This window comes from Salmo salar, chromosome ssa05 (assembly GCF_905237065.1).
Source record: "Salmo salar chromosome ssa05, Ssal_v3.1, whole genome shotgun sequence".
NCBI classification, from domain to species: Eukaryota; Metazoa; Chordata; class Actinopteri; order Salmoniformes; family Salmonidae; genus Salmo; species Salmo salar.
Genome location: NC_059446.1, coordinates 52203884 through 52230025, shown reverse-complemented (window position 1 = coordinate 52230025; position 26142 = coordinate 52203884). Strand labels below are relative to the sequence as shown.

Here is a 26142-nt window from a genome sequence, read left to right as displayed (position 1 = left end):
GACACACACAACTAATTACCAAAACAGGTCATTATACAAACAAAGTAGGTTATACGAGTATGCATGCATGTTAAAATGAGTGTGTGTGTACACCTGGTATGCGATCATGTCAGAATGTGTGTGTGTGTGTGTGTGTGTACCTGGTGACAGTGGTGAGCAGCTCCCTCTCCCTGCGTCTCTGCTCCTCCAGCTGGGTGTCCTTCTCCCGGATGTGTGAGCGAGCCTCCTCCAGACACACCTCCAGCTCTCTGACCCGGCCCTGCAGCTGGAACGCCCGCTGCTCCACCTCCGACAGCTAAAAACGCACACAACACACGCTGCGAATATCAGAAGATTTATACATCGTATTAATGTGATTCCTGAGACAGTGAACGCCATCGCCAGTCGGCAATAAAAAGACGACCTGGGACGTTGACGAGGTAGGACGTAGTTGTATTGAGTGAGACTAAGGTATGTGTGTGTAATGCGGTCTGTGCTGGTTTTGACCTGTTTGCGCTGGCCCTGGTAGTCCTCCATAGTGGGCAGGTCAGCGAGGTAGCGCTCCAGAGTCTCGATGCGCTGCTGCTTCTCTCGGTTCTGCTCTGCCTCCTTCTGGCACTTCTTCTTCAGGCTGTTGATGTGCTTGTCCCGGCTGCGAATCTACACACACACACACACACACACAACGTCAAGTACGGAATAACGGTCACTTTTTTATAAATAGAAACATTCCCGACTGCAACACCACACACACCCACCCAGTTATTAAGTCACATTAAATAACTGTCACGTTGTGTAATTCGAAAAGGGAATCAGTTTATATAATTAGCAATGGGACCATCAATGTAGCGGTGGGATGTTGTGGCCCGACGCTCAGCTTCTCACCCTCTCCTCCTGCTTCTTCATCTCCTCGGCGTGCCTCTCGCTGGTCTCCCTCAGCGCACCGTTCAGACGCCGCGTCTCCGCCTCCACGGCACCGAGGCGGCGCTCTGCCTCCTCCTGGGCGGCGCAGTCACCGCGCTCTGCAAACTGGGCCCGTAGGAAGGCATTCTCCCTCTGAGCCTCCTGGAAGACACACAGGGAAGACTTTTGAGGTCATCCGTGGTCGTGCAGCATCAGCTCCTGAAGTCTGTGTGTGACTCTGGATAAGAGAGATGAAAAATGCGAAAGGATGTGCGAGTGTGTTCAGCTCACCTGCAGACGGAGCAGACACGCGTCGCCGTACGGAGCGCCGCGGCCGAGCAGGCCTCCGTGGACCTGCAGCTCGCTCTCCCGCAGCTCCAGCTGAGACATCTGCTGCTTCTGTCTACAACAACAACACAGCCCAGAGTGAACCCCAGTGACATGGTCAGATACCACACACACACACACTTCCCCTGATACAGCCCGCTGTAATAATAGAGAAAATATTTTGCTTTTCTGGGTAGGGCATTAGATATCCCTTACCCCAGGACACTTTAAAGGAGCGTCTTCATGGATCAGGGCTTATTTTTAGCCTAACCATGGCTCTGAAGGCGTGCTACGCCAGAACCTAAGCCAGTTTGCCCCCCCCACCCCAAAAAAACAGATCTATGCAGGCACTTTTTCCCTTATATTCCTGGATAGTCACCAGTTGAAGTGTCCTGGGGTAAGGAATACTTTCTTGGGTTTACCGCGAAGTCGTGCACCTGGTTCTTTTGTTCAAGCAGGGCCGGAGTGAGTTCGGTTACCTTTTCAACCTGAGGTAATAGGTGTGTACCTCTCTATGGCGAGCTCCTTCAGAATGCTCTCGTTGGCTTTGAGCACCTCGTCCCACTTCCTGGCCTCTGGTGGCATGGAGGGGGTGGAGTAGAGAGCTGGGTGCTGGCCCACTCCAGCAGTCATCATCTGCGCAAACACACGACGTATTGGACATTACCGACTCAACTATAAAGAACACCGAACAGCCTCCTTCACCAAGGAGGTCATCTTCTCTAAATTTGGCAACATTCAACCACTCCTCAATTAAAATGTTTTCCGTTGTCCTAACATTGGCATTTTGAGCAGGTCTAATGTTGAGAACTACATGTGTACTCCAGAGTGAAATGGGGTCAGTCAACGCTAGCTGTTCTTTGGTCCAAATGCTCAGCTCACCTGCATCTGCTCCACTTGCATGCGGAGACTCTCCAGCTGCTGCTTGTGCTGCTGTTGCCAGCTGGGCAGCTCGCTGCATCTCTCCTGCAGCATGGGTTCATAGGCCTTGGCCTCCCTCAGCAGAGCCTGGGTCTGTAGATACAGAGAGCTGGGGTACACATCTGCTGACCCAGCCCCAGTTCCACCTGGCTGGCTGCTCCTCTGGCTGTAGGGGTCTGGAGCTCCGGGGACCCCTGGCCTCATCTCAGGGAGAGCCTTGTACGAGTGCTCCATGGCACCCCTGTAGGCCTCCCTGTTGCCCTCGGGAGTCTCCCCCAGGCTGGTCATCTGGAGCCTGAGTCGGAAGTCGGGGCAGTAGCCCGCCAGCAGAGCAGATTGGTTCATTGTGGGCTCCATGGTGGGCATGTCGAACCTCTGGCCCTCATCCATGCAAGAGTGGTCCCCTGAGGGGAACAGAGAGTGGTCTAGTCCGTTCACCAGGCTGCGGTAGCGGTTCAGGCAGTCCGGCTTTGGCCCGGTGGGGTCGGCTCGCCCCGCGCCGCCTTGTGCCATGTCCAGGTTGGGTGAAGAGGCTGATTTGGAGAGGGAGGACGACTTCGAGTTGGAGGTTCCACCGGAGGTTCGGGAGCCCGAGGAGGGCCGGTGTGCCTCGGCAGAAGCCTGGGAATCTTCTTGGGAACAGGGCCGGGGATTGGAGGCCGGTGGTCCGGCCGTGGAAGGCATGACATGGGCAGTGGGGATGGGAATCTGACTGCGGATGGGCTGGAACGAGGGGCTGCTGCTGGAACTGCAGAAATCTGGGAGGGGAAGAGAAAGGAACTGTTAGAGTTGGGTACGAATTTGAAGCAGCATTCATTTAGTAACAATAAAAGGTACTTTGCTTTCACTGGGAAGTGGTGAACAAAAACTGCCACTCAGGCGGCATGGAATTCAGTGAATGGCCTTGAAAACAGAGTACAACTATTCCTTTCTCCAAACAATCTCTGGCTTAAGATTCCTTTACAGAGAGTTGGTATGGTGTACGTACCCAACACCAGCTACACTATTTTCAGATGGTGTGTAGTATGCTTCATATCACCGTGACTGGGGTCAGTGGGTGGCCCAGGTGACACCACTAGTACTGACTGACCTGGTAAGTAGACTAGAACATGCGTCTTAGGGAATGTCCCTGGTCCATTCCAATGCATTTTAAAAAAGGGCAGTGTAATTCAAATAAATCTTAACAAGACAGTCATGTTTGCTTTTATTCATTGCCGACAGAAAAGACCATTCATTCACCAACCTCCTTACCACATGCAAGAACAGACAGGCAAATAGCCTAACCTCAGATCATTAGACTACACACCAAAGAAGCACCTCATTTTGACTCCGTCATAATGGCTAGAAAGCTATATTTTGAAATGGAAACCGTTAGACACATCAGTTTCCAAATGAAGAAAACTCTGCGTTTAAAGCACTGGAAACTAGTAAAAAACAACAACAACTAGGCCTGTGTGACAGCAGACCCCAGACACAAGCCCTACTTCATTACAGCTATTTAAAAGAGAAACCGACAGAGTACTGCTCACCTGGCACTCAGTCCGACACTGGGATAAACGTGTTATTAGACGTGACATTTTTTAACAGCCCAGCGGAAGGGGTGAGCTGCAGCAGCAAGATGTTTAATACTGTTGCCGAATTCCTTCCAATGCATTTTTTTTTTCTGGAGGCTCGAAGGTTCTAGGCTGACAGCAGTGTGGTGTCGCGGGCAGGAAGGCCTTGTACAGCAGGGAGTATTGTCCTAGAGAATAACCAAGCCAGGTTGCCCTGTACAGAGCTCGGAGCAACCACACACAAACAGACACAGGCAGGAAAGGTTAGGGCTATTTATAGCCCCACTCTCAGGTTACGGAGTGATCTGTGCCGGCTGCTTATTTAAGCACCTAGCCCTCTCCCACCGCCCCGTGCAAGTCACATGCGTACACCCCAAAAAGCGAGACTAAAAACAAATGAGAGGGAGGCTAAAAACCTCCCCCCAAAATGACACGCCTCATTTTGGACAGAGCCGTGCTTAGAAAAGGCATTGGAAAATAAATTAGTTAGCACACAACGGGAAGGCACTGGCAAAGACAGAGGCTCTTCCGGTGAAAACATTCTTCAAATTAAAATGTGCAGGTGCCCTCGAGGCTCGACTGATTTATGAGTCTGTCTGGCTAGGACAAGTCCAAACAGCTCTGACGCTTTGAGGGAGAACAAACTAGGCCTACGTGGAATTGAAGTTGAGAGTTAATTCTCCAGCAGTTAATGGTTTATAAGCTCACTCAAAACCTAGTTCAGCAAATATATGCTACTCCAGCAGTACCGGAATAACTGTGACCAAAACATAAATGTATCACAAATAGAAATACAATACAGAAGGATGACCTGTCAGACTGACCTCTGAACTCTCTGACACTACACTATGTCCACACTGACCATTTCCTTTGACGGTTTAGAATGGAGTTGAAGGGGTCAAGACTTATGTTGCTAAGCACTATTATCAGTTACAGCATGGGTGTATCAGCGGCACTAGCTTGCTTGACAGCCCAAATAGAAGCGTCTCGTTAAATGCAATTCTCCTTTCAGTGTTCAATTGTGAATGCAGATGGCATGGCGTTATTACAATAGTTTAATGGACTCACGCCCAATTATTAGAAGAAAAAAAAACTATAGACTCACAAATAGGCTTACCACAGGCAAACACACAGACATACCAATAAAGCACTCCAGTCTCACCTTCACTTGGGCATACGGACAGTACATACACCTCCAGTCCTAGTACTTCCCAAATTATGTTCCAATTTAAACCCCATCGGGTGCAGCTAATCTGTAAGCATTACATGCATCACTCAGCAAAGAAGAAGGGGGGGGGGGGGGTAAGGGTTCAGAGTTTCCATTTAGCCATCCAGTCCTAGCATTCCACCCCCCCTAACCCCCAATTAGGTTGGCAGAGCCACCTGGCAAAGGAATGTAATCTACCCCTGTAAATCTCCTGAGCATCCAAGGATCATGAGCACATCACCCTGCCTATAAATAGGCTATACGCAACAACATAGAGGATGCTGACCTCCGACCCCTTGTTCCAAACTTAACAGTCGCAGAGAGAAAACAGCAAGCTGCTGTGGATTTCTCCTTTTCATTCACATCGACTGCTCTGAAGTTTATATGGTAGGTAGGGCGGCAGGTACCCTAGCGGTTAAGACTGTTGGACCAGTAACCTAAAGGCCACTGGTTCGAATCCCCCAGCCAAATTGTTCCTGTAAGTCACTCTGGGTAAGAGCGTCTGCTGAATGACTTAAATGAAAGTCTGGAGAGTCACACATACCTTGAGATTTTGGGCTTACCTGACGACAGCATTGCGATTAGGCCAATAAACATGATAATCACCTCATACACCTGATAATTGTTTTCCAACTCTCTGAATGTCTGGCATCTCTGGAACTAAGGCATTTCAAATTGATATTCACCGAGGCTGATCTGAACAAAAAGCAAACTTTTATAACACATTTAACACGTGAGCTAGTCAGCCATCAGCAGTGTAACTAACATTACTCACCGCCGTGAACATAGAGTACAGTTTGTACGGCTGTGTGGGGGGGTGTGTTTCAGAACTGAGCTATACGACATGTTGCATAATAAGCATGGGTGTTGTGGTAGTACACGACAGGAAGTCAGAGCAGGGGGGGGGACTACGTTCTCACCTTCTGTGCTGTCAGATGGGGTGGCGCCTAGCCCCGTGTCCCCACTGTCCGCTGTCCCAGGCCGGCGGCCAAAGCGGCTCTGGAACTTCTCAGACACAGCTGGCGTCTGCCACTCCATGTCAGGAAACCCAGCTGGAACGCATACATGATGTGCGAAAAGCACAACCAACATCCACAAGGTGACACTAACAGTGTTTTCCTTCCCCCCCCCTCTTCATTTTGATGAGGCTAAAGGCACCCGCACAGCTACATAGGTTCTGTTTGCTCCAAGCAGAACTTGGTTAGGCGAAGCGACAGTGTGTTCTCATACTCCCTAAAGACCTCTGCTTAAAAATAAAATAAAAACGAGAAGGCAATATTGTTGTTTGTCCCACTTGAGCCACCGTAGCAACATTGCCAGAAACCCTTCCTCAAAATAGTCTTTATTAATCTAAGATAAATCAAGAAAACTGTCATTCATTTTGACGTTTTTGCCGAGGACATCTTAGTTATGCATTTTTTTTGTGGGGTGCAGTATTTCTCAAGTGAATTTTTTTGCATGAAAACTAGTAGACTCTGGTTGAATGACAAACACTCCTACTTGGAGTAGTACTGTTGACCAATCACCAACGAAGGGGAGTAGACTCTTGCTACCAAACTTGAACTTGCCTCAAGAAAAAAAATGTGGTGTGCACGAACAGCCGGGAAAAAACCTGCCAAACACCAAAATGTCATAATATAGGCACAAACTGTTTAGACTGGGAAGCTTTACCTGTCATCTTAGACTCCAGGTATCTCTGTGAGGTGGTCATTCCACTCACGTCACCTGTCAAGAAAAGAGAGTGATAATATGAACATCTGTGTGAAGTTCTGGGCCACATTCAGTTGCAGATAGAAATGCCATAAATAGAGTCAACATGACTCCTTGTTCTACATGTTGGAGATGCATGTTTGTTCTACATAGCATATTTATATCTGGACGTTTCAAAACGTTGTGTCCTGCTGAAGCTGCTCCTTGAGTGGACAAATGTTCTAGCCCTAGAGCAATGTGATGTGCAGAACAGTGAGAGAAAAGTATAGGAAGGAACAAAACACAAGCCCTTCCCTCCCCTTTGTTATATAATAACACAGCAATTGCTCAAGAGACTACAAAGTAGAGCCACAGCAACAGAGGAACATCAGGAATTTCAGTGAGTATTTCTGGGCAGACACAGATCAACTGTGCTGGCAAGAACACGCAACTCGAAATTACATAACGAGGGCTTGAGTGGTTTAATGGAGGGGTGTGAGAGAGTCTAAACTGAATTTAAGAGCCAAGAGAGCGAGGGGGATGCTACAGTTATATCAGAAACACTCAGTGTCAACATCAGCTGATGATCTCATATTCCAGTTGACGTTAGTTCGCCACACAGATTATTAAATTCGCCACACATATCTCGCTTTCTATATAGTTTACGCCAGTTAGATATTGGTCTATTGGTTAGCTAAATAACGTTACATAGCGAACACGGTCAGTGCTATCCGGAATCCTTGGGACGTGCATACAGTAAACCATACCATAACCCTTATTTTAACCATTGTAAAATGTTAACTTCAATGGGGGGAAGGAATAACATGGACCCTAACTTTAACTAGCTAACTACCTACTGTTACCTACCTAACGCAACTATAATATAAAGTCGATGGCTAGCTAACTTAAAATGTCTATTGTGTTTTAGCTGTTTATTAAACAAGTTAGCTAGATAAGCTAGTAGGCTGTACAGCCTAGCAAATATTAGCTAGCCAGCTCAATACAAAGTCGAACGTTAGCTAAATTGCGTTAAAGACATAACATTAACTATCAGTAACGTTTGCAACACATAGCGACAGCGAAACAGAACTTCGTCACCTAAACCTACCTTTTCTGCAATACTCGAAAATGAACTCCTTGAGTGTGCCGAGATTAGCACATGTGTAATTTCGGGTCAAGAATTCGTTCTCCTCTGCCAGCTGCTGTTCTAGAGTTCAGCTAGCTAACCGTCTCTGATTTGACTCTTAACAACACTACAAGCTGCTAGCAACTTCAGAGTCCTGCCCATTTTAAAATAGATGGGAAACATGGGAACGTTCCATTTGTCTGGCGTAGTCCTTTGATCTGATTATGATAGAATTGGTAGATTGTGCAGTAGAATTATTGAACATAGAGCAAACAAACTTAATTTATTGTCTTGAGACTCAAGTAAATTACAACAGAAGTCATTTCTGTGTCTTTGTAGCGTTGTGGGCCTGAGAAACAACATAAGAAACATACGCATATTAACATTTCAGAAAGAACTAAACGAATTTATGCATTTGACTCTGAGTGATACTTTTTACTCTTGTTATCTATTGGATTACACTTGCCATCCGTTTACAAGAATCAGATTGGCATTTGAAGCAATTATCTCAAATAAACTGTTGGCATAAAACACAGTAGACTATTTAGCATTTGGAGGACATGTCAGTCACAGTGTTGACTTATTATCAGTCACTGCAGAACAGTAGTTAAGATTTCACAGTCCGGGGGCTAGTCTTGTTCACTTTGGCATACAGTGGTGAACGTCTTGATGAGTTCGAGCAAACTTTGGTTTTGTTGACTGTGGCATAGACAGGGAACGGAACTTCCCCCTTTTCATCTACCTCCTCCAGGTGGTTGCTGCCATCTGCTGTCTGTTGTTGAGAAGCCTTGTTGTCTGTAGTGGGCCATGGATTACAAACCTCTGTGGCGACAACGTCATACACTACGGACCCAGTGTAGCTGCTGTGTCGTCGGACACTGCTCTTCTCTAGCTCAGGTAAGGGAGGCAACTGCCTCAAAGCCTTCTTCACCGACCTTGGGGTATCCTGCCCTGGGAAAGACCCTGCATAGAGTGAAACATAAACAGTGAGCTGAGTGTGATGTGGGGAAACATGTCCAACTCCAAGTGTAATGAACAACTGACTCTGACCTCTGTGTTCTCTTTGGGACTGGGTTGACTTTCTTTTTGAGGATGCTGGTCCAATGATGTTCTTCCTTAGTTCTGAGGTTGTGACCTCAATTGAATCTGGGGGCTGCAATGAGCAATCATATAGGTATTAGCAGAGGGAGCCATTGCTTTCAGTTCAGTTTGATTATTCCATACATTTGAATTCCAGCTTTACGTTAAGTTGTACTATTTTCTGGAGTAGGACATCCACAAACAACAGTCAATGGTAATGTAAATGAATTGGTAAGGTGAATGGTACATTCCCAGGTATTTTGTACACTGACCCTTTCACCAGAGATCGGTCCCATTTCAGCCAATGACAACCTGGACGTCTTTCTACTAACGGAAGAATGCAGACAGGATGTCAGCAATACCTAAAAAAATGCTCATAAAGGGCCATAATACAGGAAGAAGTATTACCTTTTTGAACGGATCGCACATATCATTGATACTATGGGAAGCAGAAGGGATAGAAGACACAGACTCCACTGCACTGGTGACAATAGTCTCCACACAATCTCCAGAACCATGGCATTGACTTTCTGACATACACAGAAGAAGAAAAAAGCACACTTTGTTCCAAGTTTCAGTTTATGTCACAACAAATCGATCATAGAATTAGAGGCGGAGAGTGCTGCCTGGGTGAAAACAGGTGTACAAAACATTTTGAAGATAGTCTTTGGATGACTCGTGATAAAATGTTCATATTTGAAGAAATACCGTGTCACTCCTCATTTTTTGTGTAAGTTAATGCCTTTATGATCTTGTCATGTCCACAAGGATAATTAAAACCACATACGTACGTATTTTGGCTGCTATGCCTTCCTCAGAGTGTGTAGAAGAAGCCTCTGTGCCAAGCTTTGCCAAGGGATAAATCTCACATTCAGAATTTCTCTAAGAAAGAAGTTGAACATCCATAGAATGGGTGCTTACCCTTGGATGCCTGTCTCCAGCTTGTGAACTGAACACTTTGCCTCACCAAGACAGACCACCAGCTGTAATAAATAGAAGTTGCAAAGAAGTTTGGGGAAATTCAGCACTACCTCTTTGGTTGTTATGTTAATTGCACAGCAGCAAGGTTCACCTGTGACTTCTGCGAAGCTGAGTTCTTTGCTTCTCCATTTCAAAATGTCAATACTCTAAAACCGCTTCCTGTCCTCATCTGCACTGATCTGATATCATAATGTTGATACAACGGTGAGCACTAGTGAATGTCTACAGGGGCTTTCCACTTTATGGGACGATTGTCCATGCCACTGGACCAGTCTCACTGACATACAGTAATATCATGATTGAGAGTAATGAAATACCATTTCAAATCAAAGTTTATTTGACACGTGCAGTGAAATGCTTACTTACAGGCCCTAATCAACAGTGGGATTTTAAAGTAAAAAAAATAGGTATTAAGTGAACAATAGATAAGTAAAGAAATAAAAACAACAGTAAAAAAATAACTAGCGATGTAGGTATGGTTAAAGTGACTATGCATATATGATTAACAGAGAGTAGCAGCAGCGTAAAAGAGGGGTTGTGGGGGGGGGGGGACGACGACAATGCAAATAGTCTGGGTAGCCATTTGATTACTTGTTCAGGAGTCTTATGGCTTGGGTGTAAAAACTGTTGAGAAGCCTTTTGGTCCTAGACTTGGCGCTCCAGTACCGCTTGCCATGCGGTAGTAGAGAGAACATTCTATGACTGGGGTGGCTGGGGTCGTTGACAATTTTTAGGGCCTTCCTCTGACACCGCTTGTTGTTGAGGTCCTGGATGGCAGGCAGCTTAGCCCCAGTGATGTACTGGGCCGAACGCAATACCCTCTGTAGTGCCTTGCGGTCGGAGGACGAGCAGTTGCCGTACCAGGCAGTGATGCAACCAGTCAGGATGCTCTCAATGTTTCAGCTGTAGAACCTTTTGAAGATCTGACGACCCATGCCAAATCTTTTTAGTTTCCTGAGGGGGGACAGGCTTTGTCGAGACCTCTTCACGACTGTCTTGATACATTTATATATCCTGATTTCCATTTACATATGTATCAGGATATCTATTATTTTATGAATTATTTCAGGATTAATTTATTATTAATTCATTATTTTGTCCCACAGGCCACACTCCTTCATACATCTCACCAGGAAAACAGTGCTGAATGTCATTGCTGATCTCATATTGCATTAGGTTAATAAGTAGAAAAATACAGACATGGATAAAGTATCCAATTTTCATACTTGAGTAAAAGTAAAGATACCTTAATAGAAAAGTAAAAGTCACACAGTAAAATATTACTTGAGTAAAAGTCAAAGTATTTGGCTTTAAATATACTAAAGTATCAAAAGTAAAAGTAATTGCTAAAATATACTTAAATATCAAAGGTAAAAGTATAAAGAATGTCAAATTCCTTATATTAAGCAAACCAGATGTACAATGTTCATGATTTTTAAAATTGACGGATAGACAGGTGCACTCAAACACTTAGACATAATTTACAAATGAAGCATTTATGTTTAGCCAGTCCACCAGATCAGAGGCAGTAGGGATAACCATGGATGTTTTTCTGTCCTGCTAAGCATTCAAAATGTAACTACTACTTTTGCTTGACAGGAAAAAATGTATGGAGTAAAAAGTACATAATTTTGTTTATGAATGTAGTAAAGTAAAAGGTGTCAAAAATATAAATAGTAAAGTAGAGATATCCCCCCCAAAAAATACTTAAGTAGTATTTTAAAGTATTTTACTTAAATACTTTACACACTTGAGAAAAAAAAGAAGAAAAAAAAACATGCAAAGGATTTTTGCAACTTTTTCATTTGTAGAGTTGACCTGTCACTCAACAGTACAGTCGTGCGACGAAGAAAAACAGCGGTGCAATTCACAGAGCGGTGTACTCATAATTATCTTCCTAAAATTCATATCCAAAGGCTAGTTCACGTCAGCTATTTCACGTAAGGGTAGTGGGAGGGTTCAGTCAGTTGATAAACCCATGTAAGTAAGCATTGACAGTCAACACTTGTAAATTCTTACCAAAATATGTCATATGAAGCGCTCTTGTTACAGTTTGACTTTCATTGGTAAGGAGTAGCTAAAGTGCTAGATAGAGAACTAGAGCATAGAGAATTCCCTGTTCCTTGACTAAATAATCTCACGTTAGCTCAGCTAGCTAGCTACTGTAGCTCAGACAGTAACTGGCAGGATAGCTGGCTCTATCGTAATCTGGAAATTTGGGCAAAGATTTGTAACGATTTCGAGTTGAAGCCCAGACGACACAGGTACAACGCTTTTTGGGGGGAATGCTAGAAATATCTAGTTAAGATGACGGAGCTGTATTTGTATGTCTGTATTTTTGGGAGGCCAACCTAGACTGCTGTCACTGTGCGTATACGGCTTGTTGTTATTGGCTATTGGTAGCTAGCTTCCCAGCAGCTAATCCAGCTAGCTACCGTTAACGTTAATTGGCTAATGTAAACATCACCAGTCGCAATGGCTAGTATTAGGAAGGAATGTTGTGTACATAGCTGTCTGAAGACCACCGCTTGGCTAGCTGAGATATAACCAGTTGTTGTTGTAGTTAGCTAACAGTTATGTTTCAGTATTTAAACCTCAAACACTTGGGAACCCCTCATCAATTTAGGTGTAAATGACTCCAGTGTCCATTGACTGATGTACCTAGTAGAGAAACAAACATCTATGTTTGCACATTAATCCTATTTAAGTAAGCATGATCTTTGTGTGATGTCCGTTCTATTCTATTTCTCAAATTGCAGCCAATTCCTAGAGACTGTGCAGATGCCATCTGACCTTTGACCCTCGGACCCTGCACCTCTAGTCCGTGCTCTATGACTTGCTGTGAGGCCATGTCTGCTGTGAACATCACCAGAGACATCCTGCACAGGCAGATCAGGGTGAGTCCAATGTTTTTTTTTTTTTTTATGAAATAAACGAACTGCCCTAACTAATTCCTACAAAATTTAACATTTTCATATTTTCTTTTCAGGATACATGAGCAAAATCAACAACTCTGAAATGCAATATGCATTGCAATCTATTCAATAATGAACACTAGTATTCACCGAAACGCTTTAATTATGTTGGACAGAGTGAGACAGGAGATTTTGTTGAGAGACCGGTGATGTTTTGCCTTAATGTCTGCAGGACAAGAGAGCATTGGGCTTCCAAAGGCAGTATCATGTCACAGACCCCTTCATCAGTAGACTTGGACTGGAGGCAGAGTTGCAGGTGATTTGTGTGTGTGTGTGTGTGTGTGTGTGTGTGTGTGTGTGTGTGTGTGTGTGTGTGTGTGTGTGTGTGTGTGTGTGTGTGTGTGTGTGTGTGTGTGTGTGTGTGTGTGTGTGTGTGTGTGTGTGTGTGTGTGTGTGTGTGACTGCACACATACAACATTAATGCCTTTGCCAATCTGACAGCCTGTATCTGTTGTGTCAACAGGGCCACACTGGGTGTGTGAACTGCCTGGAATGGAACGAACAGGGAGAGTAAGTCCTGAGCTGAAACCAGGGTTCTATTTAAATGACCATATTTATCACTTCTACATTTATGTTGGCCTATCTGTAATGTTTACTCTTGTTCTATGCAGTCTGCTGGCATCGGGCTCAGATGACCAACATTGCATCATCTGGGACCCCTTCAAACACAAGAAGCTCACCACTATGCACACAGGGCATGCAGCAAACATCTTCTCTGTGAAGGTAAAAACATAAACTGCTTGATGGGAAAGTCTGTGTGTAGAAATGAAGCTTCTTTCTTATTTTATCCTCTCCTTTTTTCACGTTCCCCCCTTGCAGTTTCTCCCTCACTCAGGTGACCGTATCCTCGTGACGGGTGCAGCGGACACCAAGGTTCACGTGCACGACGTGTCGGTCAAGGAGACCATCCACATGTTCTCTGACCACACCAACCGCGTCAAGCGCATTGCTACGGCCCCCATGTGGCCTAACACCTTCTGGAGTGCTGCGGAGGACGGCATCATCAGGTCAGAGCCCCAGTAGCTAGCTAACCATTGGAGCATCCTTGTCGCATCCAAAGATGTTTATTGGTTAAGGTGACACTGTCAGATACATTGTCAGATGCATCATGTTATTTCTACTGGCTTGTAGTAGAATATCGAAGGTGAAAAGATGACATGAAACAGTATGGTTGGAATGGAAATGTTATGCCATGGGCCCCTTTCTTACCTCAAGCTGTTCCCTACCAGTTCCTTGGCTTTCCCAGGGACTTCTTCTCTGGGTCTCTGTGGCTACATGCTTCCAGAAGCACTTCCATCACACACTGTCTTGGAGGTTAATGTATCTCCAGAGAATACCCTTTAACTACCCTTCAAAGCTAAGGTGCGCAGTGGGCATTGGGGACTACTGCAGATGCGTGGTTGGCTTCAGGCTATGGTTCCCATAAGGGGGTCAGCTCAGACACAGGAAGTTAATGATGGGGGGGGGTTTAGTATTTTATTCTCTCTACAGTACATCACTGCCTGACCTCCCCCTGCTGCTTATGACTCAAAGGGCCAATGTTGCAATCGTGGCTTGTGTTTTTGACTACCCGAACCAGCAGTCTACAACCTCAAAATATGTATCCCATGTACAGAGTATAGTAGTTAGTAGTTTCTTTTTGAGCAAGCTGGCTTTGGACACAAATTGCAGTTTTAATTAAACCTTGCAAAAGTCTAGTATTTGATTAGAATTCAAAACAAACAATATTTTAAAGAGCTTAGTTCTGACTCTCTGGAGATGATTGATGTCCTCATGATGTGCTTTCTTCTACTACTGTTTTAGGCAATATGACCTGAGAGAAAGCAGTAAGCGTTCAGAAGTGCTCATCGACCTGACGGAATACTGTGGTCAGCTGGTGGAGGCCAAGTGTTTGGCTGTCAACCCGCAAAATAATAACTATCTAGCAGTGGGGGCCAACGGGCCCTTTGTACGCCTCTATGACATGCGCATGATCCACAACCACAGGTGTGTAGTAGTCAGGCTCGAATCCTAACTTGAGATCGATGCATGTGACTCATGTTTCCATTGACCTGAAAGTCCAAGTCATCTCAAGTCTGAAGTTAGGATTTAGCTCTCACTGCCTGACTGTCAAATTCTGAGTTTAATTGAATAGTTTTTCATTTCATATCACGTAAGGAATATGCACGACTATTGGATAGATCGTCTAATATGTCTCCCTACTACTCTGAACTATCATCAGTCATACCGATGTTATTATCTCAGCTTTGAGACTTCTTATATACACAGAGGGAGCATGATTTGTTAATCATTTATGTTTCTCTCCTCCACTTCCATTCACAGGAAGTCTGCGAGTCAGAGCACATCGGCAGGAGTGCACACATTCTGCGACAGGCAGAAGCCCATCCCAGACGGAGCGGGGCAGTATTATGTCGCAGGTGTGTGTGTGTGTGTGTGTGATCGTTTGGCTTATTGCCCCAAATGTATTAATAAAAAAAACTGCTGTGAACACTTTCTATGAAGCCCATACAGTATCTACAATGTATTATAAACAGTAAAAACACACATGGACAATGTGTGGGTTTTAACACAGTCATTTGCAGTACATGGAACTAAACTAGTGGGACAGGTAAGGTGATTCTGTATGCCTCTCACCCAATTTCTTCTTGTTCCGTTACCTCAGGGCACCTGCCAGTGAAGCTCCCTGACTACAATAACCGCCTGAGGGTCCTAGTGGCCACCTACGTCACCTTCAGCCCCGACGGCACCGAGCTGCTAGTTAACATGGGAGGAGAACAGGTAAGGCTGCTTCCTGGCATAACGTCCTAGAAGTTATGCCTCCAGGTCAGCTCACTAGGCAAAAAACCATCTCTTTCTCAGATTGTCGGGTTTGAATTCCAACAAGCATACTACTTTAACTCTCAAACCAAATCATTAAAGTTGATGATTACCTTTGGTTGGTTCAAAACGGTAACTTTGCCGGGAATGTGTTTTCTCTTGTCTGCAGGTGTATCTATTTGACTTGACGTTCAAACAGAAGCCGTACACCTATCTGCTTCCCAAAAAGTGCCAATTAACAGGTATAACTATGGAAATAGCCCAAAACTTACTACAGTATTTGGCCATTAAAATGACATATACAGAATGTATTATTTATGACCAATGGAGGGATGCAGTTGCTTGCTGAAACTCTGCCCATAGTTTAGATACAGATCTGGGCATTAAAAAGTGAATTCTTCAAAATGCCTTGCAGCAGCAATCTACATCAAGGTACATTGTCTATGTGACAAATTACTCTCTCGCAGGGTGACATCAACCACCAAGGTCATTATCAATCACTTGGCAATAAACCATGTAATGAAATGCATTTTTGAAAAATGTTGCTGTCAGTGCAGTTACATCCACTTTGCGGCAAACGTTCTTTACTGTGCTGCAGTACAACTTTGTAATGCCGAGAACTGTATGGGGATTTCTAAAATCTTGATCTCCCAACAGATGTTCAGAATGGAAAGACAACCAACGGTGTGTCAAATGGAATTCACTTGCCAGCCAGCCGTCTTCGATTCGCAGAAAGCAAAGTTTTCTCTGGGTAATCTTTTTCTCATGTTTGATTTTAATCGTTCATTTTCACCCACATGTTACATTTAGCAACAGCCTAGCCCCAGTGTATTTATAGAAACACTACGCTATGGGGCGGGCGGGGGGGGGTGACATCCCTAGTTTCTCTCATCGCTTTCTCATCTTGTCCTCATCTTTCTTCCCTAGTTCTGGCGAGCTGCCGCCTCACTTGGAGCGGATAAAGCAGCAGGCCAACGACGCGTTTGCGCGGCAGCAGTGGACGCAGGCCATCCAGTTCTACAGTCTGGGCATCCACGAGGCCAGCCACAACGCCATGCTCTACGGGAACCGCGCCGCCGCCTACATGAAGCGCAAGTGGTACGGCAGCTTTTTCGACCTAGAGCCCGAGCTAACCCATTAGCCTTGTTTACTCTCCTTCTGTGTTTCTCCTATTACAGAACATGGTCATGTTCAGTAGGGCATACTGTAGCAAAATGTTTTGCAACGGAAGAAAAAAAGCTATAACGTCCTTGTTTCATCACGTTTAAAGCGGTTTACCACTATGCTGGTACGTGTGTGTGTGTGTGTGTGTGTGTGTGTGTGTGTGTGTGTGTGTGTGTGTGTGTGTGTGTGTGTGTGTGTGTGTGTGTGTGTGTGTGTGTGTGTGTGTGTGTGTGGTATTTACTGTTGTGTGATGTGTTCTCTCTCTCCCCCAGGGACGGTGACCACTATGATGGGCTGAGGGATTGTCTGAAAGCCCTGTCCCTCAACCCTGGGCACCTGAAGGCCCACTTCCGGCTGGCACGCTGCCTCTTTGAGCTGAAGTACGTGGCCGAGGCTCTGGAGTGCTTGGATGACTTCAAGGGCAAGTTCCCCGAGCAAGCCCACAGCAGCGCCTGCGACGCCCTAGATAAGGATATCAAGGCCGCCCTCTTCTCCAAGATGGACTCTGGTGAGAAGGGGTTAATGGTGATGCTGGGTTGGGTAATCGTCTGTTCCCCCCCCCCCCACAAATAAAGTGTGATTTTGGCTGACCTCTGACTTTTCCCATCACCTTTCCACATTTGACTTACAATATGTTTTTTATATGATATTGATTCAATTCAAAATACCTTATGTATTCCACAAGGGCAATTGCGCAAATTAATACAGTGTTAATTAGTGTACGGATTTGATATAATGCATTGTTTAGTAGTTGTTGTTGTTTATTTCCATGTCGTGTCTGTTTGTAGCTGAAGACAAAAAGGGCAACAGCTCAATCCGCTTCCACACATTCAGCAGGAAGGAGTCCATCCCGGAAGACGAGGTCGTCTTGAGAGAGCGCAGCTATGACTACAAACACCGCTACTGTGGTCATTGTAACACCACCACAGACATCAAGGAGGCCAACTTCTTTGGCAGGTCAGTGGAGCATTTTAGACACTGATATATTATACCTTCTATAAAAACACAATACGTTAATATTAGTTGCTGACCTAAAAAAAAGCATGAGCTGACGGCTAATGCATAGTCAACCCTGAAGAAGACACTGCCTTCTAAAACGTTGGTTATGTTTCCCCATTACATTTTTGGGAGGATACAGTGCATTCGGGAAAGTATTCAGACCACTTTACTTTATCACATTTTGTTACGTTATAGCTTTACTCTAAAATTGATAAAAAATCTAAAATAAATGCGTCATCAATCTACACACAATACCCCATAATGACCAATCAAAAACAGGTTTAGACATTTTTGCAAATGTAAAAAATAAATAAAAATCACATCACAAGTATTCAGACTCAGTACTTTGTTGAAGCAACTTTGGCAGCGATTACAGCCTCAAGCCTTCTTGGGTATGATGCTACAATCTTGGCAACCCTATATTTGGGGAGTTTCTCCCATTCTCTGCAGATCCTCAAGATCTGTCAAGTTGGATGGTGAGCGTAGCTGCACAGCTATTTTCAGGTCTCCAGAGATGTTCGATCGGGTTCAAGTCCGAGCTCTGGCTGGGCCACTCAAGGACATTCAGAGACTTGTCCCGAAGCCACTCCTGCGTTGTCTTGGCTGTGTGCTTAGGGTCGTTGTCCTGTTGGAAAGTGAACCTTCGCCCCAGTCTGAGGTCCTGAGTGCTCAGGAGCAGGTTTTCATCAAGGATCTCGCTGTACTTTGCTCCGTTCATCTTTCCCTCGATCATGACTAGTCTCCCAGTCCCTGATGCTTCCACCACCATGCTTCCACCACCATGCTTCACTGTAGGGATGGTGCCAGGTTTCCTCCAGACTTGACATTCAGGCCAAAGAGTTCAATCTTGGTTTCATCAGACCAGAGAATCTTGTTTAGATGCCTTTTGGCAAGCAGGCTGTCATATGCCTTTTACTGAAGAGTGGCTTCCGTCTGGCCACTCTACCATAAAGGCCTGATTGGTGGAGTCCTGCGGAGATGGTTGTCCTTCTGGAAGGTTCTCCCATCTCCACAGAGGAACTCTGGAGCTCTGTCAGAGTGACCATCGGGTTCTTGGTCACCTCCCTGACCAAGGCCCTTCTCCCCCGATTGCTCAATTTGGCCAGGCGGACAGCTCTAGGAAGAGTCTTGGTGGTTCCAAACTTCTTCTATTTAACAATGATGGAGGCCACTGTGTTCTTGGAGACATTCAATGCTGCAGACATTTTTTAGTAACCTTCCCCAGATCTGTGCCTCGACACAATCCTGTATCGGAGCTCTACGGACAATTCCTTCAACCTCATGGCTTTGGTTTTTGCTCTGACATGCACTGTCAACTGTGGGACCTTATAGACCGGTGTGTGTACGGTTGTGAAGGGTAGGAAACTTTCCGGTAAATTTACGGAATTTTTCCATGGGAAGTTAAGCCCGTGAATTTGGGGAATTTTGCTTAAATTAATCAAAAAAGTTAGCTTATAACAGTGAACCTTTTTTGTGGGATACACATAAGGCAATTCTAGGTCTTGTGGCATATTTTGGTTAAACTATCCCCAATTCATTGGACTTGAAACCGTCTGCATGCACAGTACATTCTACCATCACAAGTACAGCTGATTCTCAAGATCTTGCACACTAATGAGATGCTATTGAGCCCACACGACTACACTGAGCCAAGATCTACATGCTTTCTGGTAAGTTTTGATTACAATACTGGGTGGGGTGAATATATTTTATGACCTATATGATTTTTTGTTAACTAGTAAATAGTAGCCTACAACAGTGTTTTTTTAAATAATTTCTAACTTGTTAACAATTTCTGCTAGTTCATTTTTGCTACCATGTGGGTTTTAGCTTGCTTGATCCTGCTAACTGAGTGTTAATTCACCTGTTTCCTTTTAAAATATTTATCTTACAAAGGAGTTGTTTAATTTAACTGCTTAACTATTTATCTATACATGGAATTGTATTTGTTTGTTTTTTACTATTTTTTTTCTAATCTTTACAGGAAAATGCCACGGGCACTATGTGATGTGTGGAGAAATTACACTGCAGCTAATGTAGAAGGAAAAGCTGTGTACATTTGCAAATACTGTGCCAAATCATATGTGAAAAATGCAACAAAGATGCAGAATCATCTGGCCAAGTGCTTAAATTTCCCTCAGCGCTCACAAGTAACCTCTGACAAAAGTCCCTCTACTTCTATTTCGAGGTGAAAATGATGAATCAGAAACCTTATCGATAGCAACAGGAATCAGAAGTTTTTTTGACTCAGTGGAGGAACGTAGTCAGAGAAATGCTTATGAATGTCTTGCTTGAGCTGTGTATGCAACTGGTTCACCTCTGATGCTCACAGGTATTGGAAGAGATTTCTGAATGTTCTTCGCCCAGCATACACCCCTCCAACCAGACATGCTTTGTCTACTCATTTGCTGGATGCAGAGTTCAACAGAGTTCAAGTGAAGGTCAAGCAAATCATAGAGAAAGCAGACTTTATTGCAATCATCTCTGATTGGTGGTTGAATGTTCGTGGGCAAGGAATAATTAACTACATCATCTCAACCCCTCAACCAGTATTCTACAAGTGCACAGACACAAGGGACAAGAGACACACCGGTCTCTACATTACAGATGAGCTGAAGGCAGTCATCAATGACCTTGGACCACAGAAGGTATTTGCACTGGTGACAGACAATGCTGCGAACATGAAGGCTGCTTCGTCTAAAGTGGAGGAGTCCTACCCTCACATCACACCAATTGGCTGTGCTGCTCATGCATTGAATCTTCAAGGATATCATGGCACTGGAAACAATGGATACACTCTACAAGAGAGCCAAGGAAATGGTTAGGTATGTGAAGGGTCATCAAGTTATAGCAGCAATCTACCTCACCAAGCAAAGTGAGAAGAATAAGAGCACCACATTGAAGCTGCCCAGCAACCTCTGTTGGGGTGGTGTTGTCATCATGTTTGACAGTCTCCTTGAGGGGGGAAGAAGTCTCTCCAAGAAATGGCCCTATCACAGTATGCCCATATGGACAGCCCATCAAGAGGATCCTCCTGGATGATGTATTTTGGGAGAGAGTGTTAAGCAGCCTGAAACTCCTGAAATCTATAGCAGTAGCCATTGCACGGATTGAGGGAGACAATGCCATCCTGTCTGATATTCAGACTCTGCTTGCAGATTTAAGAGAAGAAATCCGTACTGCCCTGTCCACTTCACTGTTGCTCCAAGCAGAGGAAACTGCAGTTCTGAAATGCATCAGAAAGCGTAAAGACTTCTGCTTGAAGCCCATACACGCAGCAGCGTACATGTTGGACACCAAGTATGCTGGCAAGAGCATCCTGTCTGGTGCAGATCAACAAGGCCTATGGTGTCATCACTATCGTGTCTCGCCACCTTGGGCAAGGTTCTTGGTTCTTTCCCCTGTTGCCTCCATCATCCTCCAAATCCCACCAACATCAGCCGCCTCAGAGCACAACTGGTCCTTGTTTGGGAACACACACACCAAAGCACGCAACAGGCTGACCAATACAAGGGTTGAAAAATTGGTGGCCATCCGGGAAAATTTGAGGCTTTTTGAGCCTGACAACGAGCCATCCTCAACAAGGTTGGAAAGTGACAGTGAAGATGAGACCTCAGAGTCTGATGTTCAAGAGGTGGACATTGAGGAGGTCCAGGGAGAAGACGGAAGCCTGAGAGGAAGATAGTCTAGAAACTAAAGCTTTGGTTATCATTTTACAGATGAATGTTGAAAAGTTTTTGGGAGATGCGATGGATCATTCAATATTCCCTTTCTTTTGTTGTTCCATGAAATCATCCCATGTGAAGAGTCAACTTATTTGAAGTTAAATTCGTAACAGTCTTTTTTTTCTTTTTCTATTGGAAGGATTTAATCATTTGCTTATGATAAGGTAAAAGGTTTATGTGTCTGTCTCCATATGATATGGTAAATATATCCAATGCAAAAAACATCTACATTGTAAATGGTGTTAATATTAATTTGCATATATTTCCGTTAATTCCCATATATTCCCACAGAAACTTTCCACCTCTGAATATTCCCCAAAATGTGTGTGCCTTTCTAAATCATGTCCAATCAATAGAATTTACCACAGGTGTACTCCAATCAAGTTGTAGAAGCATATCAAGGGTGATCAATGGAAACAGGATGCACCTGAGCTAAATTTCGAAGTCTCATAGCAAAGGGTCTGAATACTTATGTAAATAAGGTATTTCGCTTTGTCTTTATGGGGTATTGTGTGTAGATTGAGTATTTTTTTAATCCATTTTAGAATAAGGCTGTAATGTAACAAAATATGGAAAAGGGTGTCTGAATACTTTTCATATGCACTGTATATAAGTGTACAACAACATTTTTTAGACCTTTTAAAAGAAAACACATGATGCTGTTCTATAGAAACTTTGGTGCCTCCTGAAGAACTTCATAACGCATTCATGAGCAGTTCATAAGGTATCAAATTGTGGTAGTTGACATAAGAATAAAAGAATGCTCATGTACTGCTTATGAACGTTTTGATTATGAATGCGTTATGAAGTCCTTATTTAAGTACCCTTCAAATGAAATGTTACGGAAATGTCTGCCGTAAATGTGTGCAGTATCAAACGATGACAAGGTTTAATAGTTGACTCTCTCTCCCTTTCAAAAATGTAAATGCAACATATAAAGTGTTCGTCCTATGTTTCATGAGGTGAAATAAAAGATCCCAGAAATGTTTCATACGCACAAAAAGCGTATTTCTCCACAACCAAAAATGATTTACATCCCTGAGTGAGAATTTCTCTTTTGCCAAGAAAGTCCATCCATCTGACAGGTGTGGCATATCAAGAAGCTGATTAAACCGCATGATCATTACACAAGTGCACCTTGTGCTGGGGACATTAAAAGGCCACTCTAAAATGTGCATGGAGCATGCAATTGGCATGCTGACTGCAGGAATGTCCACCAGAGCTGTTGCCAGATAATGAAATGTTCATTTCTCTACCATAAGACGGCTCTCTCGTTTTTGAGAATTTGGCAGTACGTCCAACTGGCCTCCCAGCCACAGACCATGTGTATGGCGTCATGTGGGCAAGCGGTTTGCTGACGTCAACGTTGTGAACAGAGTGCCCCATAGTGGAGGTGGGGTTATGGTATGGGCAGGCTTAAGCTATGGATGATGAATACAATTGCATTTTATCTATGGCAGTTTGAATGCACAGGTCTTGAGGCCCATTGTGCCATTCATCCGCTGCCATCACCTCGTGTTTCAGCATGATAACGCACGGCCACATGTTTCAAGGATCTGTACACAATTCCTGGAAGCTGAAAATGTCCCAGTTCTTCATGGCCTGCATACTCACCAGACATGTCACCCGTTGAGCACGTTTGGGATGCTCTGGATCGACGTGTACGACAGATTGTTCCAGTTCCCGCCTATTTCCAGCAACTTCGCACAATCATTGAAGAGGAGTGGGACAATATTCCACAGGTCACAATCAACAGGCTGATCAACTTCATACGAAGGAGATGTGTGGCGTTGCATGAGGCAAATGGTCACGCCAGATACTTTTTTTTTAAGGTATCTGTGACCAACAGATGCATATCTGTATTCCCAGTCATGTGAAATCTATAGATTAGGGCCAAATGAATTTATTTAAATTGGCTGATTTTCCTTATATGAACTGTAACTCCGTAAAATCTTTGAGATTGTTGCGTTTGTATTTTTGTTTAGTGTGTGTGTATATATAATCCCCCCCCCCACTCACAGTAAAGGCCAGTACATTGTGAGCGGCTCCGACGACGGCTCCTTTTTCATCTGGGAGAAGGAGACCGCTAACCTGGTGCGGATCCTCCAGGGGGACGAGTCCATAGTCAACTGCCTGCAGCCTCACCCCAGTTACTGCTTCCTGGCTACCAGCGGCATCGACCCTGTGGTGCGGCTCTGGAACCCCAGGCCGGAGGTCATTAACAACATTTATTAAATTCTATTAAATTCAAATAACTTAATTTCCCCAATGAGCAAACTTCTTTTGTGTGGAATGGTAGGCTACATACAGCAAGAAACAGGATGTAAAAAAAAGCTAACAGCTCAGCACCAAGGACACTATACATAGAGTAGATGCATTTAAAAAGCAATCCATTCAATCACTAACATGATTGATTCTTTGATTGAATGTATTTGTTGCAAAACATTTTTTTTACTGCCAATACATGCATTAAAAACTATCAAGGATTATGCAATAAATAAACACAGTAGTACATCTGGTTATTGGATTGTCACAATTGAGGCTGCAGTATGATCTATCCTTTCCTATGGCCTCCTTTTGTAGTAGTCTGATGTAAAAAAATAAAAATAAAAAGGTTGACTTTACAATACACCAGAAGTGAACCCTTTTCTTACCTTTCTTTCTCTCCATCCTTTTGCCCTCTGTCATCCAGACGGAGAGTGAGAGTGGGAACGGGCGCGTGGTGGAGGACATGGAGGGCGCTGCTGCAGCCAACCAGCGGCGTATGAATGCCGACCCCCTGGAGGTCATGCTGCTCAACATGGGTTACCGCATCACGGGCCTCAGCGGCCGCGGGCCAGAGGGCTCGGACGATGAGGACAGCTCAGACGGCCAGGTGCAGTGCCGGCCCAGCTAGACTAGCGGGCCCAACACCACATACAGTATGGAGGCAGCAGGATGCAAGGCACTCCTCCCCTACCCCCTCCCAAACCCTGAGGCTGTCTGTGTGTGTGTACGTCTGTGTGTGTCTGTGAGGAGGGGGGAAAAAGCACCATCGATATTCCGTTTGTCAATGTTTCATTCACCCCTCTAAAACGAAAACAACATTGAGTGAATGTCATGTCACAGCTCTGCACTATGCACTGCCCTCCTCTTTCACATGCCGAGGCAGGATTGGAGGAAACCAGTTTGGCGAGGGGATTCCACGAAGGTGACGACGACGACCTTTCACCTTTTTTTTAAGAACGCCAACGACATCACCTCGACCTCCGTTGCTCCAAGGCTGGGGGTATTGGGCCTATACGGTAAAGAAGAGGAGAGCACTCCATCACTCCCCAATCTCTCATTATGAGCTAGGAGTCAACCACTTCTAAACCCTCTTCAAGAAGGAGCGTGTTGGAGGGAAACACCACAAGCAGAAGCCTCCGGCCTCTGGTAGTGTAGCCTGCAGACGGCTCAGAGGTTCGAGGTCAAAGCGAGGCCCCGATAGTCAGTGTCCTCATTGGAGGATGAGTATTGAGGCCACAGGAAGTTGCTTTGTTTCATCTCTAGTGGGCTTTTCAATTGGAGTATGAGGTCACACTCAGCCCCTCTCCAGCTCTGAAAGTCTCTACTTAAAGTTTTTGATTTACAATCCTTTTTTTAAGTTTTTGGAATATTGGTCAACAGGAAGAGAGCACAAGAAGTCTTGACTTTAAGTGTTACCCAGTCTTGAAGTGTTTCTCCAACTCAAATTAAATGTGTTGATAGGATTGTGCACCTTGTTTCTTTTAAACTCGGTCTGGAAAAGAAAAAAAAAGATTGTTTTTCTCTGCATTTGTTCTAAGTTTTGAGAGTAAAAAATGGCCAAGGATCCATGTTGCATTTTGCTTTGTCTGTTGTTGAGAAGTTCTTCTTGTGGCTCTATATGCCTATTTTATTGACAGGTATGCAAAATGTTTCCCTTTTATTTTTATTATGTAGGTTAAGACAAAGCTGTCAAACTGAAGCAGTAGCTCCTCACATTTTCTCCAACACTTAGACATTTGCTCCTCTGTCATTTGTTGATAGCGATGTAGAGACGGATAATTCTAAAGGAGGGTTGTGGGATTACGTTTAGGGGTTTGATTTAATTGATAGTAAGGTGTTGATTGGTCAGGAAATCTGTCAAACTTTGTTGTACTAAAGGTTGCAAAATTCTGGTAATTTCCACAAATTTCCCAGTTTTTCGAGATATCCCGGTCGGTAGATAACCGGGATTCGGATGGAATAAGCACGAAATCGGGAATCTTTTAGCCAGTATTCTAGAAAAGCTGGAAATTATGGGAATGTTAACCTATGTTGGACTGATGCTCTGAACAGAGAGGGGGAAAGTGATGAAGAGAGAAGGGTATTTCACTATCCTAGGGCAATACCACCAGTCCTAATATCACTCATGCATGGCATAGAGGCAATTTCATAGACGCTATCCATTTGGTGTCTTTTGGGGTTCAGGATCCCTACACGAGCACTTTCAGCTTTCCCCAGAAAGTTTTGGGGAAACCTACAGCTCACTGATGACGTGGATTCAAAGAAAACCTAAGGATGGAGTCCTCTAACACTAGGCTTCCATGTATAATTTCTTTGTTAATTAAAAAATAATTTAAGACATTTTTTTATTTGTTTATTTTTCTTTGGGAAAAATCCAATGACAAAGTTTACTGCAAGAGAAAAATAAAAGAGGTCTAATATTGTTGAA

General features: G+C 44.3%; 2 protein-coding genes across 9 annotated transcripts in view; one reads left to right on the top strand and one right to left on the bottom strand.

The window, feature by feature from the left end:
* LOC106605081 (centrosomal protein of 85 kDa) overlaps positions 1 to 8463 on the bottom strand; it is an 11428-nt gene extending 2965 nt beyond the window's left edge. Inside the window, exons 1-9 of one of the 5 annotated variants that reach the window (XM_014200361.2) lie at positions 7688 to 8463; positions 6562 to 6619; positions 5811 to 5942; positions 2092 to 2888; positions 1718 to 1845; positions 1174 to 1285; positions 865 to 1044; positions 487 to 639; positions 141 to 295 (exon numbers count right to left, since the gene is read on the bottom strand). In XM_014200361.2, coding sequence (XP_014055836.1) covers positions 141 to 295; positions 487 to 639; positions 865 to 1044; positions 1174 to 1285; positions 1718 to 1845; positions 2092 to 2888; positions 5811 to 5942; positions 6562 to 6601 — 1697 coding nt within the window. In that variant the 5' untranslated portion in view covers positions 6602 to 6619; positions 7688 to 8463. The other 4 variants (XM_014200359.2, XM_014200363.2, XM_014200362.2 and 1 more) reach the window with 4 other exon arrangements.
* On the top strand, positions 8464 to 26142 carry LOC106605082 (WD and tetratricopeptide repeats protein 1). Of its 4 annotated transcripts, none has more exons than XM_014200366.2 (16): positions 8464 to 8602; positions 12526 to 12663; positions 12914 to 12997; positions 13205 to 13251; positions 13353 to 13464; positions 13561 to 13748; positions 14545 to 14727; positions 15064 to 15158; positions 15404 to 15519; positions 15728 to 15800; positions 16216 to 16309; positions 16486 to 16656; positions 16995 to 17230; positions 17511 to 17679; positions 23468 to 23660; positions 24139 to 26142. In XM_014200366.2, exons 2-16 carry the CDS (start codon positions 12598 to 12600, stop codon positions 24340 to 24342), a joined length of 2031 nt encoding a protein of 676 aa, XP_014055841.1. In that variant the 5' UTR covers positions 8464 to 8602; positions 12526 to 12597; the 3' UTR covers positions 24343 to 26142. The 4 variants fall into 4 exon arrangements, with proteins under 4 accessions (XP_014055841.1, XP_014055842.1, XP_014055843.1 ...); XM_014200367.2 differs by lacking the exon at positions 8464 to 8602 and adding an exon at positions 11610 to 11746; XM_014200368.2 differs by lacking the exon at positions 8464 to 8602 and adding an exon at positions 11741 to 12030.